The 22,248-nt window shown below is 39.4% G+C and overlaps 1 protein-coding gene across 5 annotated transcripts in view; it reads left to right on the top strand.

Annotated features, from left to right (window-relative positions):
- LOC126108476 (uncharacterized) overlaps window positions 1–22,248 on the top strand; it is a 102,625-nt gene that overhangs the window by 37,091 nt on the left and 43,286 nt on the right. For all 5 annotated transcript variants that reach the window (XR_007523532.1, XR_007523533.1, XR_007523531.1 and 2 more), the window contains 3 exons: window positions 6,028–6,102; window positions 7,139–7,213; window positions 20,033–20,098. Coding sequence is in view for 2 of the 5 variants with exons in the window: in XM_049913726.1 (XP_049769683.1) it covers window positions 6,028–6,102; window positions 7,139–7,213; window positions 20,033–20,098 (216 nt within the window). In the remaining 3 variants the exon portion in view is untranslated. The remainder of the gene's footprint in view (window positions 1–6,027; window positions 6,103–7,138; window positions 7,214–20,032; window positions 20,099–22,248) is intronic.

Raw genomic sequence — 22,248 nt, 5'->3', positions numbered from 1 at the left:
TTATTTTTCCTACTGAGATATAAGTTGGCCAGATATGGACCCATATGATGTACAGATCTGTTCATTGGGGACTGGTCAATGTCTTTCTTCATGTGGATCACTGTTTCCAGGATATCTCTAGATTTAAACAACTCAGAGCAGGGAGTGCTCCTGCTACGTTTATCATAATTTGTGCAGCTATTTATTTGTAGCTTAAAGATTGGCTGTATATTCTGCTCATTTGTTCCCCAGCACATTATCCCATAGCCAATTACAGAATGAATATACGCAATGTAAATTGTTCTGATCCATGGGGTACTACATAAAAAATGTGTTGTCCTAAGTGAGAAGCATGCTGAAACTATTTGCTTCCCAAGGGCAATTATATTCTAAGTCCACTTTACTTATTGTCAGTGTGGCTGCCTAAAAATTTTATATTTGCTACCTTTTTTCTTTTCTTATTTTTTTAACATTTAAGGTTAATTAGTCATTGTCTGCCCAGCTGTATACATGCATGAATGTTTCTTCAGCTTTGTCATTTAGTGATGCTTGGTTATGCATACTGATTATAATACTACTGTCATCAGCAAACAGTTCAGTTTCGCTGTGTGTAACACACTGGGGAAAATAAGATATACAGGATGGTCTATTGATAGTTACCGGCCCAAATATCTCACGAAATAAGCATCAAACAAAAAAACTACAAACAATGGAACTCGTCTAGCTTGAAGAGGGAAGCCAGATGACTCTATGCTTGGCCCGCTAGATGGCGCTGCCATAGGTCAAACGGATATCAACTGCGTTTTTTAAAATAGGAACCCACATTTTTATTACATATTCATGTAGTACGTAAACAAATATGAATGTTTTAGTTGGACCACTTCTTTCGGTTTGTGACAGATGGTGCTGTAATAGTCACAAACTTATAAGTACGTGGTATCACGTAACATTCTTCCAGTGTGGACGGTGTTTGCTTCATGATACATTACCCATGTTAAAATGGACCATTTACCAATTCTGGAAAAGGTTGATATCATGTTGATGTATGGCTATTGTGATCGAAATGCCCAACAGGCGTGTGCTATGTACGTTGTTCGGTGTCCTGGACGACATCATCCAAGTGTCCGGACCGTTCGTCGGATAGTTACATTATTTAAGGAAACAGGAAGTGTTCAGCCACATGTGAATGATCTGCAACAAATGATGATGCCCAAGTAGGTGTTTTAGATGCTGTTGCACCTAACCCACACATCAGTAGCAGACAAATTACGCAAGAATCAGGAATCTCAAAAACGTCGGTGTTGAGAATGCTACATCAACATCGATTGCACCCATAACATATTTCTATGCACCAAGAATTGCATGGCGACGACTTTGAATGTCGTGTGCAGTTCTGCCACTGGGCACAAGAGAAATTACGGGACGATGACATATTTTTTTCAGGCGTTGTATTTAGCGACGAAGTGTCATTCACCAACAGTGGTAACGTAAACCGGCTTAATATGCACTATTGGGCAATGGAAAATCCACATGGCTGTGACAAGTGGAACATCAGCGACCTTGGCGGGATAATGTATGGTGCGGCATTATGGGAGGAAGGATAAGTGGCCCCCTTTTTATCGATGGCAATCTAAATGGTGCAATGTATGCTGATTCCCTACGTAATGTTCTACCGATGTTACTACAAGATGTTTCACTGCATGACAGAATGGTGAAGTATTTCCAACATGATGGATGTCCAGCACATAGCTCATGTGCGGTTGAAGCGGTATTGAGTAGCATATTTCATGACAGGTGAATTTGTCGTCGAAGCACCATACCGTGGCTTGCATGTTCACCGGATTTGACGTCCCTGGATTTCTTTCTGTGGGGAAAGTTGAAGGATATTTGCTATCGTGATCCACCGACAACGCCTGACAACATGCGTCAGCGCATTGTCAATGCATGTGCGAACATTACGGAAGGCGAACTACTTGATGTTGAGAGGAATGTCGTTACACGTATTGCCAAATGCATTGAAGTTGACGGACTTCATTTTGAGCATTTATTGCATTAATGTAGTATTTACAGGTAATCACACTGTAACAGCATGCATCCTCAGAAATGATAAGTTCACAAAGGTACATGTATCATATTGGAACAACCGAAATAAAATGTTCAAACTTACGTACTTTCTGCATTTTGATTAAAAAAAAAAAAAAAAAAAAAAAAAAAAACCCTGTTTATTACCAACTGTTCATCTAAAATTGTGAGACATATGTTTGGGACTATTACAGCACCATCTATCACAAAGTGAAAAAAGTGGTCCAACTAAAACAGTCATATTTCTTTACGTACTACACAAATATGTAATAAAAAATGGGGGTTCTTATTTTTAAAAATGCAGTTGATATCCATTTGACCTATGGAAGCACCATATAGTGGGCCAACCATAGCGCCATCTGGTTTCCCCCTTCAAGCTAGAGAAGTTTCGTCCTTTGTAGTTTCTACGTTTGACGCTTATTTCGTGAGGTATTTGGCCCAGTCACAGTCAGTGGACCACCTTGTGTATTGTGAAGAGTATTGGGCCAAGCCCACTTCCTCGGGGGACTCCGTTATTAATGTATTCAGGGTTAGGAAGGTGTTTCGTGGTATGATAGCAGTTTGTTTGAGAGATCTCTACCTGTTGCACTTTTTTTCAGGTATGAAAGAAACCACTTATTTGTTGGCAGTGATCCTGTTACACCCATTTGCAGTGGAATGTAACTCTCCATTCCATAGTCTAGAAAGGAACACACAGGCTATGTTGCAAATTCCATCCACAGGACCTGGCAGGCCTGTTGCTAGCAACTGACCGCCATGCCATCCTCTGCCAGTGGCGTTGGATGTGGGTTGGAGGGTCGTGCGATCAGAGTGCCTCTCTCCCGGCCTTCGCTAGTTTCCGTGGTCTAAAGCTGCTGCTACTTGTCGAGAAGCTCCTCAGTTGGCATCTCGATGCTGATTACATCCCCTTCCCGTCTGTCCACTGAGGAAAGATCCCTGGCAGTAACAGGAATCGAACCCAGCTCCTCTGCGTGGCAGTCAGTGCACTGACTGACTGGCTACATAGGTGGACCCGCACTGCCTGTACTGAAATTATTTCTAATTTCAATGTTGTGACTAAGCTGCTGGACAGAATAGGAAGGCATTGGGCTTGTGTTGTGGAAGACACGTTCGTTTGCCATCTGGTCATCCACATTTTCTTTCTTTCTTTCATTTCCCAAAACAGCAGATGGCAAATGCTGTTTTCTCAGAAAATTATATTAGTTCATGAGCCCACTCGATGTGTAAATGGTTGCGAAAGAATACTTGACCTTTTATTAACAAATAATCCTGGACAAATAGTGAGTGTTGTGACGAATACAGGGATTAGCGACCACAAGGCAGTTGCTGCTAGACTGAATACCATGACACCTACAACCATCAAAACGAAACTCAAAGTATATCTATTTAAAAAAGCTGATAAAAATGCTCTTTACGCCTTTTTAAGAGTCAGTCTCCACTTCTTCCGATCTGATTATGTAAGTGTAGAAAAGCTGGGGAATATTTTCAAAGAGGTAGTATCGACAGCAATTGAGAGATATATACCACATAAGTTAATAAGTGATGGTACTGATCCCCCATGGTACACAAAACGGGTCAGATCGTTGTTGCAGAAGCAACGAAAAAAGTATGCCAAATTTAAAAGGACGCAAAATCCCCAAGATCAGCCAAGTTTTACAGAAGTTCGAAATATTGCACGTAATTCAATGCGATATGCTTTTAATAATTTCCACAACGAAATTCTGTCTCGAAATCTGGCAGAAAACCCAAAGAGATTCTGGTCATACATAAAGCACACCAGTGGCAAGACGCAATCGATACATTCACTGCTCAAGAACAACGGTGAAGTCACTGATGACAGTGCCACTAAAGCAGAGTTATTAAACACGGTTTCCCGAAACTCCTTCACCAAAGAAGACGAAGTAAATATTCCTGAATTCCAATCAAGAACAACTGCCAAGATGAGAAACATAGAAGTAGATATCCTCGGTCTAACAAAGTAGCTTAAATCACTTAATAAAGGCAAGGCCTCCGATCCAGATTGTATACCAGTCAGGTTCCTCTCAGAGTATGCTGATAAAATAGCTCCATATTTAGCAGTTATATACAACCGCTTGCTCGCAGAAAGATTCGTACCTAAAGACTGAAAAATTGCTCAAGTCACACCAATACCCAAAAAAGGGAAGTAGGAGTAATCTGCTGAATTACAGGCCTATATCACTAACGTCGATTTGCAGTAGGGTTTTGGAACATATACTGTATTCGAATGTTATGAAGTACCTCGAAGAAAACGATTTATTGACACACAGTCAGCATGGATTCAGAAAATATCGTTCTTGTGAAACACAACTAGCTCTTTATACTTATGAAGTAATAAGTGCTATCGACAGGGGATGTGAAATTGATTCCATATTGGTAGATTTACGGAAGGGTTTTGACACCGTTCCTCACAAGCGTCTTCTAATCAGACTGCGTGCCCACGTAGTGTTGCCTCAGTTGTGCGACTGGATTCGTGATTTCCTGTCAGAAAGGTTCACAGTTCGTAGTAATAGACGGAAAGTCATCAAGTAAAACAGAAGTAATATCTGGCATTCCCCAACGAAGTGTTATAGGCCCTCTTTTGTTCCTGATCTATATTAACGACATAGGAAACAATCAGAGTAGCCGTTTTAGATTCTTTGCAGATGATGCTGTCATTTACCGTCTTTTAAAGTCGTCAGATGATCAAAACAACTTGCAAAATGATTTATATAAGATATCTGTGTGGTGCGAAAAGTGGCAATTGACTCTGAATAAAGAAAAGTGCGAAGTTATTCACATGAGAGTACTAAAAGAAATCAGCTAAATTTCGATTACGCAAGAAGTCACACAAATCTGAGGGCTGTAAATTCATCTAAATACTTAGGGATTACAATTACAAATAACCTAAATTGGAACGATCACATAGATAATATTGTGGGTAGAGCAAACCAAAGACTGTGATTCATCGGCAGAACACTTAGAAGGTGCAACAGGCTACCAAAGAGACTGCTTACACTACGCTTGTCCGCCCTATTCTGGAGTACTGCTGTGCGGTGTGGGATCCGCTTCAGGTGGTACTGACAGATGACATCAAAAAAATACAAAGAAGGGCAGCTCGTTTTTTATTATCGCGAAATAGGGGAGATAGTGTCACAAACATGATACGTGAATTGGAGTGGCAATGATTAAAACTAAGGTGTTTTTTGTTGTGATGGGATCTTCTCATGAAATTTCAATCACCAGTTTTCCCTCCGATTGTGAAAACATTCTGTTGGCATCCACCTACATAGGGAGAAATGATCATCACGATAAAATAAGAGAAATCAGGGCTCGCACGAAGAAATTTAGGAGCTCGTTTCTCCCGCATGCCGTTCGAGAGTGGAACAGTAGAGAGACAGCATGAAGGTGGTTCATTGAACCCTCTGCCAGGCACTTTATTGTCGATAGCAGAGTAATCACGAAGATGTAGATGTCTCGTTAAGAAGAATAGGGCAGTTTCCTTCCACAATGTCCCCGAGTCGCAGCAGTTGCTGTGCCTATAATGACCTCACCATTGTCAACAGGGTGTTAAACCCTAATCTTCTTTAAGTTTTTACTTGTATTGTGGCTGCGAATTTCATAGTTTGTCCTAAATATGCTCTTGTTGTTACAGTTACAGAATAAATGTGTTGGCACGAAAATAAGAATGCAAGAATCCCTAGGATTCTGCTTGGTGACCATTTATCAGTTCTTACTTAATGCTCATGTAGAGTAAATACTTACTTTACTAGCTGCACTGACCTAGAATTTTATGCTTTAGGACAGAATTACGTGGATGTATGCTGACGACTCTTTCTGTAGGTGAACACCACTGTTGTAATATTATTTATTGATGTTAATTTGGAATTGCATTTTTGAAACCTCTTAATGATTTGTTGTTTCTCTGCTTCTTGTGCTAGTTTAGCATGTCAAACTCTTGTATTCCAGGAGTATGAGCACGCGGTTGTGAAGAAGGAACCAGAAGGAGACCCTGATGAATCTATGTATTCAGCAACTGAAGAGGTGAGAGCTCCATATTTTAAAAGTATTTTCTAGATATTAGAAAGGTCTCGTGGAATGCAAATAATATGAGAAGTAAAGGTATCACTCGCTGAGGTGCTGAATAGTCAGAAGGCATATTGGCAAAACACTAAGCATTAGAGTTGTTACCTTTACTTCTTACGGGTCTCGGGTTCGATTCCCGGCTGGGTTGCGGATTTTCTCTGCCCGGGGACTGGGTGTTTGTGTTGACCTCATCATTTCATCAGCATTCGTGAAAGTGGCTAGCTTGGATTGTGTAAAGACTGGAACTTTGTACAAGCGTTGATGGCCGCACAGTTTAGCGCCCCACAAACCAAATGTCATCATCTTTACTTCTTAAATTATTTAATACTATTGGACTTGTTCTAAGTGTTTCATTGTTGCTATTTTGTCATACTTATGTATTTGGATTTCTCCATTACTGGAATACACTGCTTCAAATTCTTAAGTTACGAGGTATATAATTTTCATCATCTTACACATCCTTTGATAGAAGGTGGCACACTTTGGATTCTTTCACTAACCTTTACTGATCCTACCTGACAGGGGTTCCAGACTGACAAGTGATACTCGAATTGCTGAGAATCTGTGGATATAGTCTTAAAGGACACAAGGATAGAAGAAGTAGCATAAATATCCATTTATATTGCATTTTGCAAAGGAAATTAGCAACCGCACGCCACATACAACAAATTTCATATCCTCAACTTACTGACTAGTAGATGCTCCTAGTGATCAAATGGCACAGAAACAAGACACGACTTTGTGACTTGTTGCTTCTACTATATAAGGGGGTAGTTTGTGTCGTTGTCCCGGATGATGATTACATGAATATTTTGTCAGGATTTGCCAGAATTCAGTGAAAGTATACTAACAAACCTTTCTGCTGGTGAAACAATTTTTTTAAATATTCTTTATTAATGTTAATTTGAAATTACATTTCTAAAACCTCTTCAGGGTTTGTTGTTACTCTAAGTGCTTGTTGTTCTAGCTTAGTGTTCAGACTCTTGTGTTCCAGGAGTGTGAGCACGTCGTTGTGAAGGAAGAACCAATGGAAGAGCCTGATGAATCTGTGAATTCAGCAACTGAAGCGGTGAGACCTCCTTAATTTAATACTATTTTCCAAGTATTACGAAGCCCCTGGTGAAATGTAAATAATATAAGAAGTAAAGGCAACAACTCACTAAGTAGTAGAGACACTGGGTGTTGAAAAGGTAGTCTTAACTCCTAAATTATGTACATTCCGCCAGGGCTCGCCATGCTGAGAGAAAATAATGTATTTGTACAAGTATCAAAGATTCCTGTTAGCTGAAGGACAAGTAGTATCATTCAGCATGAAAAATACTCTATACTGTAGATAACTGCTATCCTTAATAAGTGTCAGCGCAGTATTAAAAAAATAAGAGAGCGGCAGTAGAAAAATGGCAGCCATTTATCATAACTTAGATAGTAGGTATTTTCTTAAGAGTAAGTGCTTTCCTGTTATTTCAGTTTGGGCCAAATTGAACAGAATCGACACAGATTGTTTGTAGCTGCTTGACAATAGTTAATTGTTGATGTGTTGCTTACTGGATTATCCCTTTCATAGTGTACCGTTTGACTTGATACATAACTCTGAAGATCTCCTTTCTGATGGATCTATGAAACACAATGAACGAACAAGTGAATGGATGGCTACTGTGCAAGATGAGCAGCAATGTTCGACACATGTTAAGCTAATTTATACTCATAATGAATCACATCAAGGGCACCGAGCATTCTGCTGTGGTGGCCATCCTGCTGATCAGGATAAAATGGAATATAGGACGGTTACCCTTACATTTTGTCATTGTAAAACGGTAGTACTTACATAATTTGTCATCCTCAGTAGTCGAGTGGTCAGCAAACGTGGCTGCCACATGGAGGAACTCTGTTCGATTCCTGGTACTGCCGAGGTGTTTTCCTCGATGGATGGACAGATACAGGGTGTATTCAGCCTCGTGAGTCAATAGAGGAGCTATTTGAGTGAGTAGTAGCAGCTACATTTCTCCACTTGCCAATTATGGTACATTTGTTTCACAGTTTAATGCTGTAGTAATAAGTTCCCTCTCTCTCTCTATAGGGTTTAGTGTATGTAAAGAAGATTCATTTTAATTTTTATTCAATAATGACATCTAGATAGAGTAGCATTAATTTTTTTTTAAGCGAGTTTTCTACAGCTGCTGCCACCTCTCGCATCCCAATCTCCATCGTTCAGTCATGCCAGTCTCCTTCATTAAGACCTCTTGTGTGATTGCTTCGTTGACGTTGTCTTTCCAGCATCTCGTAGGTCTACCGTGCTTTCTTCTTTGATGTGGTGTCCGTTGCCATACACGTTGTGGCCATCTCGTGTCTGGCATACACTGTAAGTGACCGTACCAGAGTAGGCGCTTAGTTTTGATATATTCTACGATTGTGCTTTTGACGATGAGTGAATGAATTAATTAATTCACTGACACACTGTGTTCCATAAATCCCAGAACGACAATCATCTTATTCATTAACAGGCAGAAGCAACCATGGCAAGGCCCTTCAGCATTACCTGCCTTAATTTGACTATGCTCTGCTTACCCTTGTTGTAATTTTATTTATATAACCACTTGTCAAGACCCTGTCTATTGAACTCAAGTAGTTTTTCAAGTTCTTCACAATTTGACAGAATGACAAAATTATTGGCAAACCTTAAGCTTTTTATTTCTACTCTCAGAACTTGAATTCCCTATCAAGACTTGCTCTCAGTGTCCTTTCTAGATGACCACATAAATTCTTCTCAGTTTCCTTTCTACATAAAAAAGTAATTTCTAGAAACAGAGGATGGAAGCAAAGCATACATTGAATCAAACATGAATTATAATGTCTGCTTGTAAATTGTTTTTATGCTTGCAAATTGTTTTTATGTCTGGTATTGCAAATGAAACTGTATATTTGTCAGAGACAGCAAACAGCTTTGAAGAGCAGTTGAACGGAATGGATATTGTCTTGAAAATACTTTATAAGACGTGCATCAACAAAAGTAAAACAGGGATAATATAATATAGTCTGATTAAACCACTTGATGCTGAGCGAATTAGATCAGAAAATGAAACACTAAAAGTAGTATATGAGTTTTGCTATTTGAGCAGCAAAATAATTGAAGAGGGCTGAAGTAGAGAAGATATGGATTTCAGACTGGCAGCAGGAAGACAAGCATTTCCAAAAAAGAATAATTTGTTAATATCAGATATTGAACTTTGAAAAGGCATTTCCAAAAGTATGCATGTCTGTATCAACATCTCACAAAAACAGATGGATAACAGCAGGTATTAAGAAGTCCTCCCAAACACTTAAACACATCAGTCCCATGAAAAAGATTCGCAATGATCCATAATTCTTAAATTTCTATCATAGATTCAAAAAGATCTATAGGAAGGTGCTGATTGCTGCAAAGAAAGTCATTTAATGACAAAATAATGTATAATGCAGAGAATAAAAGCAAAACAATCTGGGATGTTATAAAAAAGGAAACAGGAAGAGGCAAACGAACGCAGAATAACATACTGCTAAGGGAGGCGAATAAGGTAATAAATGATCGACAACAATTACCAAACTATGTAAATGAGCATTTTTCAAGTACTGCGGAGAAATTACAGCAAAAATTCCCCAAAACAAATATAACACTGGTAAATACTGTTGCACTAAATACCGTGATGTTACTGCCAACCACAGAGAATGAAGTCAATATAACTGCTCAAAAACTAAAAAAATTAAAAGTCAGTAGACTAAGGTAAAGTACCAATGTGAGTACTGAAACAATGCATAGGGATTATACAAGGCCCCTTAACAAATATAAGAAATGAATCCTTCACATCAGAGACATTTCCAGAGCAGTTAAAACAGGCAAGAGTTGTACTATTGCTTAAGAAAGGTAATGCAGAAGACATACAAAATTACCAGCCCATTTCGCTGCTGTCAGCATTCTCAAAAATAATAGAAGCAGTTGTGAAAAATACCTGAATAAGTACAATCTTTTAAGCGAATCACAGTTTGGTTTCCGAAGTGGCAGAAATACGGAGTCAGCCATAGTAGAATTCACAAAAGTTGTACTTGATGCTGTTGATAAAGATGAGTGTCACAGGCATATTTTTGGATCTTTCTAAGGCATTTGATACAGTCGACCACAAGATTCTATTAAATAAATTAGAAGCATTAGGAATAAGAGGGGTAGCTAATGACTGGTTTCAATCATACCTAGCAGATAGGGTACAAAGAGTAGAGACAACACATACTTCAAATAGATCTAAACATTTAGTAAAACACTTATCAGAACCAAAATACATTAATATAGAGGTTCCGCAAGGTAGCATTTTAGGACCAATACTGTTCCTGATATACATCAGTGACTTTCCCAGTAGTGTTATTCATGGTGAAAAAATTCTCTTCACTGATGACAGCAGTATTATAGTCACTGAGAAAACAAGAGAACTACTTGCCGAGAAAGCAAATTAAACTCTCAAGGAAGTTTATGGTTGGTCAGTAAGCAACAAAGTGACATTGAACATAAACTAATGCCATGAATTTCAGTTTGAGGGGAAAGAATGACAATGTTAAATTAAATGCAGATGGCACCTCTATAGACTAAGTAACAAATGCAAAATTTCTAGGAATGAATATTGATTCTCAGTCGAAGTGGTGTAAACACAAAGGTACTTGCAAACAGAATGTCATCAGCATGTTATGCCATTAGAATTCTATCATCAGTGTGTAACATGCAGTGTCTTTTAGTTACATATTATTCATATGTATACTCAGTTCTTAGCTATGGCATTCTTTTTTGGGGGACACACACACAAAATAGGAACACAGTTTTCAAACTCCATAAAAGAGCCATAAGAATAATAACCAAAAATACTAGTCGAGCTCATTGTAAAGATCTGTTCAGAATATCGGGGATTTTAACTGCTCCATGTCAATACATTTACCAGTCAGTTGTAATCATCAAAAATAGCATTGGTAATTACTGCACAAACAGCTCTATCCATGACCATGCAACAAGAGATAGACTCTACTTACATTTACCAAGAAAAAATAAACATAAAACTCAAAACAGCATTTTCTACCAAGGAATAAAACTGTACAATAAATTACCAAAAGAGATTAAAGAAATTGCTAAAAAAGGTGGCTAAATAGTACCTGTTATGCAATACAGAGTTAGATATAGTGGGAATTAGTGAAGTTCAGTGGCAGGAGGAACAAGACTTTTGGTCAGGTGAATACAGGGTTATAAATACAAAATCAAATAGGGGTACTGCAGGAGTAGATTTAATAATGAATAAAAAATAGGAGTGCGGGTAAGCTACTACAAACAGCATAGTGAACCCATTATTGTGGCCAAGATAGACAAGAGGCCCACGCCTACCACAGCAGTACACGTTTATATGCCGACTAGCTCCACAGATGACGAAGAGATTGATGAAATCTATGATGAGATAAAAGAAATTATTCAGATAGTGAAGGGAGACAAAAATTTAGTAGTCATGGGTGACTCGAATTCGATAGTAGGAAAAGGAAGAGAAGGAAACATTGTAGGTGAATATGGATTGGGGGTAAGAAATGAAAGAGAAAGCCGCCTGGTAGGATTTTGCACAGAGCATAACTTAATCATACCTAACACTTGGTTCAAGAATCATGAAAAGTGGTTGTATGCGTGGAAGAACCCTGGAGGTACTAAAAGGTATCACATAGATTATATAATGGTAAGACAGAGATTTAGGAACCAGGTTTTAAATTGTAAGAAATTTCCAGGAGCAGATGTGGACTCTGACCACAATCTATTGGTTATGAACTGTAGATTAAAACTGAAGAAATTGCAAAAAGGTGGGAATTTAAGGAGATGGGACCTGGATAAACTGAAAGAACCAGAAGTTGTACAGTGTTTCAGGGAGAGCATAAGGGAACAATTGACAAGAATGGGGGAAAGAAATACAGTAGAAGAAGAATGGGTAGCTTTGAGGGATGAAATAGTGAAGGCAGCAGAGGATCAAGTAGGTAAAAAGACTAGGGCTAGTAGAAATCCTTAGGTAACAGAAGAGATACTGAATTTAATTGATGAAAGGAGAAAATACAAAAATGCAGTAAATGAAGCAGGCAAAAAGGAATACAAACTTCTCAAAAATGAGATCGACAGGAAGTGCAAAATGGCTAAGCAGGCATGGCTAGAGGACAAATGTAAGGATTTGGAGGCTTATCTCACAAGAGGTAAGATAGATACTGCCTACAGGAAAATTAAAGAGACCTTTAGAGAAAAGAGAACCACTTGCATTAATATCAAGAGTTCAGATGGAAAGCCAGTTCTAAGCAAAGAGGGGAAAGCAGCAAGGTGGAAGGAGTATATAGAGGGTCTATACAAGGGCGATGTACTTGAGGACAATATTATGGAAATGGAAGAGGATGTAGATGAAAATGAAATGGGAGATATGATACTGCGTGAAGAGTCTGACAGAGCACTGAAAGACCTGAGTCGATACAAGGCCCCGGGAGTGGACAATATTCCATCAGAACTACTGACGGCCTTGGGAGAGCCATTCCTGACAAAACTCTACCATCTGGTGAGCAAGATGTGTGAGACAGGCGAAATACCCTCAGAATCCAAGAAGAATATAATAATTCCAATCCCAAAGAAAGCAGGTGTTGACAGATGTGAAAATTACCAAACTATCAGTATAATAACACACGGCTGCAAAGTACTAACGTGAATTCTTTACAGACGAATGGAAAAACTGGTAGAAGCCGATCTTGGGGAAGATCAGTTTGGATTCCATAGAAATGTTGGAACTCATGAGGCAATACTGACCCTACGACTTATCTTAGAAGGTAGATTAAGGAAAGGCAAACCTACATTTCTAGCATTTGTAGACTTAGAGAAAGCTTTTGTCAATGTTGCTTGGCATACTCTCTTTCAAATTCTGAAGGTGGCAGGGGTAAAATACAGGGAGCGAAAGACTATTTACAATTTGTACAGAAACCAGATGGCAGTTACAAGAGTTGAGGGGCATGAAAGGGAAGCAGTGGTTGGGAAGGGAGTGAGATAGGGTTGTAGCCTGTCCCCGATGTTACTCAATCTGTATATTGAGCAATCAGTGAAGGAAACAGAAGAAAAGTTCGGAGTAGGCATTAAAATCCATGGAGAAGAAATAAAATCGTTGATGTTCGCCGATGACATTGTAATTCTGTCAGAGACAGCAAAGGACTTGGAAGAGCAGTTGAACAGAATGGACAGTGTCTTGAAAGGAAGATATAAGATGAACATCAAGAAAAGCAAAACGAGGATAATGGAATGTAGTCGAATTAAGTTGGGTAATGCTAAGGGAATTAGATTAGGAAATGAGACACTTAAAGTAGTAAAGGAGTTTTGCTATTTGGGGAGCAAAATAACTGATGATGGTCGAAGTAGAGAGGATATAAAATATAGACTGGCAAGGAAAGTGTTTCTGAAGAAGAGAAATTTGTAAACATAGAGTATAGATGTAAGTGTCAGCAAGTCGTTTCGGAAAGTACTTGTATGGAGTGTAGCCATGTATGGAAGTGAAACGTGGACAATAAATAGGGTGGACAAGGAGAGAATAGAAGCTTTTGAAATGTGGTGCTACAGAAGAATGCTGAAGATTAGATGGGTAGATCACATAACAAATGGGGAGGTACTGAATAGAATTGGGGAGAAGAAAGTCTGTGACTCAACTTGACCAGAAGAAGGGATCGGTTGGTAGGACATGTTCTGAGATATCAGGGGATCACCTATTTAATGTTGGAGAGCAGTGTGGAGGGTAAAAATCGAAGAGGGAGACCAAGAGATGAATACACTAAGCAGATTCAAAAGAATGTAGGCTGCAGTAGGTACTGGGAGATGAAGAAGCTTGCGCAGGATAGAGTAGAATGGAGAGCTGCATCAAACCAGTCTCAGGACTGAAGATCACATCTACAACAAGATGCAATACATTTTAAACATTGAAAGATTACTTAGCTAAAACAGAGTAGGGGTTTGATAAAAAATGAAATGTTATACAAATAAATAATAGTGATAATGATTATAAAATATCTAACATTCCGCCTAACACCTTCACTTTATGTTTTTTTCTTCTTTTTTTCCTTTCTAGAAATACTTACCCCCAAGCTATGCATGGCACAATACTAATACCTCTTCCTGAGCTCAACATCTCACTCATTATGGAGGGTTGCTGACTCAGTTTTTCAGGATAGCAAATGGGAAGTTGCGGTACAGAAAATGACCCAGAGATCACCTGTGTGTGTGTGTGTGTGTGTGTGAGACGATTTATGTGTTATGAAACAATGTGTGTATAGTGTGTGTAGTGACTGATAGTGAGATATGAGTGAACAGTGTGGCATTACATTATTTAATAAGTTATTTGTAGAAAAAGTATTGTGTACCAGGAGTAAATCTAATGATTGTCTCTAACCAGAAGTTTGTAAATATATGTGTGTACAAATTATCTTATTTTAAATTGGTCTAAACTTGTAAATACTTTGACATGTCCTATATCCTTGTAAAAAGAGATCTATGGATGAATAGAGCTACTACTACTATTACTACAGTTTGTTTGAGAAAGTCTTTTTCTGAAGGTATTTATCTGGGGTGTAGCCTTTACTTGTGGGGAAGTGAGACATGAATGATAAGCACTTCATAAAAGAAGAAAATGTAAACTTTTGAAGATGTGGTGCTCTAGAAAAATGCCTAATATTAGGTGGATTGATCAAATAACATATAAGGAGGTACTGAATTGAATTGAGCAGAAAAGAAATTCACGATCAAAGTTGATTGAAAGAACGGTTCAGTTGATACCACACAGTGTGAGGCATGAAGGAATTGTTGGTTTGATACTGCAGAGAAATGTGGTGGAAAAGAATTTTGCAGGGAGACCAAAGCTTGAATACAGTAATGTGATTAAAGTGGATGTGGTTGAGTTAGTAACTCAGACACACAAAGGCTTGCCCGGGACAGAGTTGTGCGGAGAGCTGCTTCAAACCACTCTTCATACTAAAGAAAACAACAACAACATTACAAATTAAAATCAACTGTAATCAGGCAGTGTGGCTTCAGTTGCCTGAGACTAGTCATATGTGTGAGTTACGTTTGTGTGAGTACGAGTGTGTGTCTGTCGTCTGTTGTTGATGAAGGTCTTAATGGCCAAAAGCTTTAATTGTGAGAGTCTTTTTGTTGTGCCTATCTGCTACTCAGCATCTCTGCTATATGGTGAGTAGCAACTTTCCTTTTCATAATATTGTTACATTTCATCCTGGATTTTCCATTGTTCAATTTTATATTAATAACAAATACCATCTGGGAGTAAGTGTATTGCTAAGGAAGTATATTGTGAGGCTTTCAGTGTCTTTCTAGAGGCCTTGGCAAAGTTCTGGATATCTGCATTACACAATACATTTGTTAGTTACATCTGCCGAGTGAACACTACATCTGTACTAAGTAAACAGCCTTATTTTGTTTTGATGAGAGTGCTTATTGCAGCCCATCTGTTAACCACGGGACTCTTTCATATCTGTGTTGTGTGGAGGAAGGATGACCGTTGTGTAAGCCTCTATAAGATATCAAATTTTGTGAGATGTGTATTTGTCAGCAGTGATATGTTGCTTCACTTTTACTAATATGGACGTACTTTGGATTATAAAGTGTGTTTCAGTTTTCTCCATCTGGAGTTCAATGAGCAGCTCTACCCGCTTATTTTCTAATTCATTCACACATCATTTTCTGCAAATCTCATTACAAAGGATACCCTCAGGGATCCACAATTAGTCAGTTTATACATCAACGACCGTGAGCAATCGTTGTTGTATACTTATATAAATCATACAGAGAATGAATTATGACTAGCACTAGTCTACCCATGCTGATAATTATGGGGACTACCGTATTCACTCGAATCTAAGCCGCACCTGAAAAATGAGACTCGAAATAAAGGAAAAAAAAAATTCCCGAATCTAAGCCGCACCTGAAATTTGAGACTCGAAATTCAAGGGGAGAGAAAAGTTTTAGGCCGCACCTCCAAATCGAAACGCAGTTGGTCCATTGTAATATGAGACACAATTTAGGTCGAATGAATGACGATACAGCTACAGTAGTTTGGTTCGCGTCGTAAGCTTAGCAGTTAAGCTTTACCACGTAGCCATTGCTATGCGTCAGGCGCTCCGTCCGTATTTATACGGGCACCCTTCCTTTTTCACGTGCTTCGTCTGGTTTGAATCGATTGCTTATTTTGCTTTGATCTGATAAATGCCGTTTTCTTTGTTATAGGTGTTTGCGTCACTCTTAAGCTGAAAATGCATTACTGCACTGTGTCATGCATTGTTTGTCGCATTCTGATAGTGCGTGTTTACGGCCTGTCGCAGCACGCGGCATGGCTTGCTTTTGTGCGCGCTACCGCCGCGTACAATTAAAAAAAAAGAGAGGAATCGTCTCATTAGCGAAACAATGGCAAGAGACTGCTATTTGTTGTTACTTACACTGCTGCTTTCTTTGATAATGATCAACAAGAATCAAATAATAGACTGCGTATGATAGAACATGTTCTGAACGAGAGTTAGGCAAAAATTTTTCTCCGTTTGAAAATCTTTGCGGCCGCTTCTTTATTACATCAAATTCTGCACAGAAATTAGTCATCTTAGATTTAAAAATCTAGTCACTTGCCGTGCTTCATTTCTGACTGTAAGAATAATACGAATATAAACATGACACGATACGTATATTCTTCCGCGTTTGCTGTTGTCTCACTCTAGTTTCGTAGTTTATTAGGCAGACAGGATTCAAATGAGATAGCAGCAAACACGAAAGAATACATGGCAAAATGTTTATATTCGTATTATTCTTATGGTGAAGAGAATACTGTATGTGATTCATATTTCATCAGGTTCCTATTAGCAACCATCTCTTCTCACAGATAGGAAAAAATTCAGAACGTAGAGTAGGCCATATTGACAAACATCCCAAACAGTCTTGCCAGTCAGATTTTCGTAATACACTGAAATTGTGCTACATTCGAAAATGAACAATACGGAATTTGTATTTACTTCGTTGGATAATGTATGAAAATGCAGTGGTCGAAACTCGCGGCGGAGAAAATAAGCTCGTCTTCCACTTTTTTTTTTTTTTTTTTTTTTAATTTATTTACTGACGCAGAGGTTTTGGCGCCAGTATTTATCTTTGTGCCTACAACGCATGCCTGCGTAGTGCTACATATATTCGACGGCAGAAGTTAGTTGTGGCGGCACGTACCAACATTTTTCATATCTTCCGCTTGCTTTGCACTCGATTCTAAGCCGCAGGCGGTTTTTTGGATTACGAAAACTGGAAAAAAAGTGCGGCTTAGATTCAAGTAAATACGGTACACCTACACCTACACCTACACCAGTACTCCTCAATCCACCTCACATGTGTGGCGGAGGGTACCCTGTGCCACTACGAGTCATCTCCTTTTCTGTTCCACTCGCAAACAGAGCGAGGGAAAAGCAACTGTCTGTATGCCTCTCTATGAAACCTAATTTCTCGTATCTTACGTACGTGGTCCGTACGCGAAATGTATGTTAGAGGCAGTAGAATCGTTCCACAGTCAGCCTCAAATGCCAGTTCTCTAAATTTTCTCAGTAGTGTTCCTCGCTACAGACATTCCCGTACGAGTTCTCGAGATATCTCCGTAACACTTGTGTGTTGTTTGTACCTTCCACCTGCATGTTGTTTGTACCTGCCAGTATGAAATCTAGCAGCCCTCCTCTGAATTGCTTTGATGTCTTTCTTTAATCAGACCTGATACAGATGCCAAACATTTGAGCAGTAAATTGCCGATTGGTTTCTGTCTCGGGTTCTTCGGCCGATGTTCGTCTGATTATTTTATTGACGTTTCGCCAGCACCAGTGGCTGGCATTGTCAGAGCTTCACCCTCCATTGCCGGTGGTGAATTGGAGCCGAGCTCGTGGCCGCAGACTATATGTACCTGGCGCACCGACATCCGAGGGCTTCTCCGCGGTCATTTCCGGTGCAGTTCTCCTCTTGCTACCTGCGACGGTCGTTCGCTGCAGTACGAGAAGCCATCCAGGGTCCGTATACCTTAAGGCTTTCCTCTTTCTTGTTGAAACTGTTCGCGTGTTTTTGTATTTCTACAGATTCTCTGAACAAGTGGGTGTGATAGTGCTTCTCTACAGCCAGAACTTCCGTGTCGGTGAATTTTATTACTTGGTCGGTCTCACTCAGTGCGCACTCTGCCACGGCCGATTTCTCCACCTGCCCCAATCTGCAATGTCGCTTATGTTCTGTGATCCTGGTGTCGATTGATCGTCCAGTCAATCCGACATAAACCTTTCTGCATGCGCACGGTATGCGATATATTCCCGACATTTACAAGTGGGTCCCTTTTCTCCTTTGCTGATCTAAGACACTCTTTGATCTTCCTTGTCCGTTTGAAAATCACATTTACGCCGTATTTGTGCTATATGTAGCCGATTCTGTCTGTCACTCTGAGAATGCATGGCAGAAAGGCCGTACCCGACATTTCTTCTTTTCTGGCTCAGGTGGTGGTTTGATAGTTTGTGCAGGTATCGGTCCGTGTGTGTCAGTTTTCGATACATGCTGTAACCCAGGTTTTTGCCATCCCTTGTGACCGGCACATCTAAAAAAGGCAGTTTTTTGTCCTTTTCTACTTCCGTGGTAAATTTAATGTTGGCATGGAGGCTGTTCAAGTGTCTTAGGAAGTCACTGAGCCATTCTTCACCGTGGCTCCACACAACAAAAGTATCATCGACGTACCTGTATCACACCTTAGATTTACAAGTCGCCAACTCCAGTGCCTGTGCTTCGAAATGTCCCATGAAGAAGTTGGCCACGACTGGACTAAGAGGTCTACCTATGGCGATGCCTTCCAGCTGTTCGTAGAAATTGCCATTCCACATGAAATACTATACTACTCAGCAGCTGTTTTCATCCAGCAACTCAAACTAAGCATTTTTATAGCTTCACAAAGGTTATGTCCACTGTCTGTATATTGCAAAAGTCAAAAGCTAAAATATGGACATTGCAAGCATGTGGAACTTGCATCCCCTTGTCCAAATACTTCGATAAATTATGGGGAGGAGTAGCTAATAATGCAATCTTTGTTTGTGTTTTGAAAATCAGGTGGTTTCTAATCCCCCGTCTGAGTTCTACCAGCAGCCTGTTGCATCCTTGTGGACCAGAATGTGAAACTTCATATTCTGAACCATAGAGAGGTTCGTGCAGTCTGTACCAAAATTATTTTTACCTGCAGTGTTGTGGGAGTGCAGTGGGAAGACACCAGGCTTGGATTTTTTCTATTGTTTTCTGAAATCACTTAATGCAAGTTCTGTGGTGGTTCCTTTGAAAATATCAAGTCTGGTTTTCTTCCACAGTCTATGTGAGATTAGTGCTTGCTCTGTCTGTAATCGTACCAGTGTTGATGGCCGATTTGACCCTAATGTTCCTTCCTTGTTGTCCTTGTTTGTGGCTGTGGATTTATTCTTGTTATCAATATCAAAAAACCATTAAGGTGTAAAAGTATTGGCGCACGAATGTGAGTCCCAAGGTCTTGTACCAGACTTCCTATAAAAGGCTTGGCTGTCAGTTTAACACAACATCCTTATTGGATATTTCTGTAGAATGTGCACTTCTTTGATGCTAGCTGCATTACCACCAGAAGATGAAGCCATAAGGAAGTACTGAGTGAGTGTGTATTAACAATCCTGTCAAGAGATGTGAACGCTATGGCCATGTAGTTAATATTTGTTATTGACTTTGATTTGCAGTTACATTTCTCAAATTTCTCAAAAATTTGTTGTTACTCTAACTACTTCTGGTGCTTACTTAGAATGTCAAACTTACCTGTTCCAGGGATGTGAAATCACGATAGTGAAGGAGGAACCAGCAGATGAGTCCACATATGCAGCAGGTGAAGAGGTGAGAGCTACATATCACAGTACTTTTTTTATCTTTAAGTCTACTGGAATATACTCTCTAAAAGTCTTAATTCATTATATAAAATTATTTAGTATCATACATTTACTTTACTTCTCCAAAGCTTTAGTCACTGATAGTGTCAATATCAATTTAATTTCTCAATAAAGACATAAAAATATTTCAGTTATTATGAAAATCCCTCTGCAAGCAGAGTTCTCAATTTGACATTGTTTATTAACTTCAGTCATGAAACGTTATATTTCACATGTAACATCTCTCTCTCTCTCTCTCTGTCTGTCTGTCTGTCTGTCTGTCTGTGTGTGTGTGTGTGTGTGTGTGTGTGTGTGTGTGCGCGCGCGCGCGCGCGTGCGTGCGTGTGCGTTTGGTTGGTATAGATTAACAAGGAAGTGAACAGTTTTAACGTAATAAATAATAGTCGTCAAGTTGTTTTATTTTTTACAACCAGCTTTGAATAAACACAATGGAATCAGATATGCAATATTTCATCAAAGATACTGTCATCAGACTGTTGCATTGTTCGTGCTCTTGATGTGAAACAGAAATACAAAGAATGAAGACTATCTCTCTCAGAATATTGTATCACACAGATAGAAGTGTTTGAAGACACATTAAACCATTTTAAGATATATAACAATAATCGAACTCCTTGGCTGGAAAAGTATGTAAAATAAGGGAAAGGCAACCACTTACTTAAAAAGGATTGATTTGTGGCACACAGAAACACACTATAAAAAACAATTAACATTAGTAGTTTTTGAGCTCTTGGTCTTATCCTAGTAGGAGTACACACACACATACACACACACACACACACACACACACACACACACACACACACACACACACACACACACAGAGGGAGAGAGAGAGAGAAGGGAGGGGGGAACAGAAATGTATAAGCATGGTGTAGCAGTGAGATTGATTACTAACTATTGATTATCAAAAGTAGTTGCCTGCGTAGTTGTAGGTGACAGTGAGGAAAATGGATGAATTAAAGAGACCGTATAGTGGATAGAGGTGGATCAATCGAGGGGAGGGGAGGGGGAGGAGATGAAGGTGGTGGTGGAGAAGGGGAGAGAGAGACAGAGAGGGGCGAGAGAAAGGGGGAGGTGGTGGGAAACAGTTAGCAGAGGCTTAGGTGAGGGGGATTCCTGAAAGATAACTGAGGGATAACTTGAGTGGAAGGGGAGGAGGGTGACGGTTGGAGGGAGATTGGAACTGTTCTAATAAAAAGGTTGTATGTGGGGTTGGTTGACTGTTGACAGTGGGGTGTGTGACAAAGAATGTTTCAACTGCAAAGAACACGTAAAGGAAAAAAGGTCCTTCATGACGCCAGCATGGTTGAAGTAGATTCTGCACTAAAGGTAAGGCCTTTAGACAGTACTGACATTTCTGCAGGGATCAGAGTTTTGCCCTGAAGGTTGACTATAGTGTTGTGGGGTGCGTGTTTAGAAGTAACCTGTTTCCATGGAGGCTGGAGGAAGTTTTTGGGAATGTGGAAGGCAGAGTAAATCAGCAAGGCACAGTCGTGGGGCTGTGAGGGGTTGACTGGGAGGGGTGGGGTATTGTTGCGTGTTTCTGTGTGCCACTACCAGTCCTCTGCACCAGATTCCATCAAGCTTTTTTGCTAAAGAGCAAATACTGAGATGTGGGGTGGCACCTCAGGTTGTGTGTGTACTGGTCTTGTTAATAATTGGTAACCTACATAAATTAGTATGTTACGAGCCCCCGATAAATTAGCAATAATAACAGTATTACAGATTGGCTGCCAGTTCCCAGGTACTGATCCTTAAGTTTGCACCATTTGGAACACTTTGTGTTCACTCTTCTCTGTGAAGTATTAGTGGTTTTACTATGTGTGTGAATGACTTTGGTTAGTAGTAGTCTTTGGTCTTACAATTAAATGCACGTAAATTAGTACCACATATGAAGGTGACAGTCTCTGTAATGCACATTCATGAAATTAATGAGCAGGTCCTTAATTTAGCTTTTGTTTACCCAAGCAGAAAATATTTCTTTTGAAATTGATTTCATCATATTTAATAACTGACGAATTAATGATCTATTTAAGCACCCAGTTTTTATAAGAGTAGTTGTAAATTGTTTTCTATTGAAACCAGATAACAGTG

The sequence above is a fragment of the Schistocerca cancellata genome, chromosome 11 (genome assembly GCF_023864275.1).
Source record: "Schistocerca cancellata isolate TAMUIC-IGC-003103 chromosome 11, iqSchCanc2.1, whole genome shotgun sequence".
Taxonomy (NCBI): Eukaryota; Metazoa; Arthropoda; class Insecta; order Orthoptera; family Acrididae; genus Schistocerca; species Schistocerca cancellata.
Note: the sequence above shows the minus strand (reverse complement) of the source record. Positions and strands in the feature narration are given on the sequence as shown.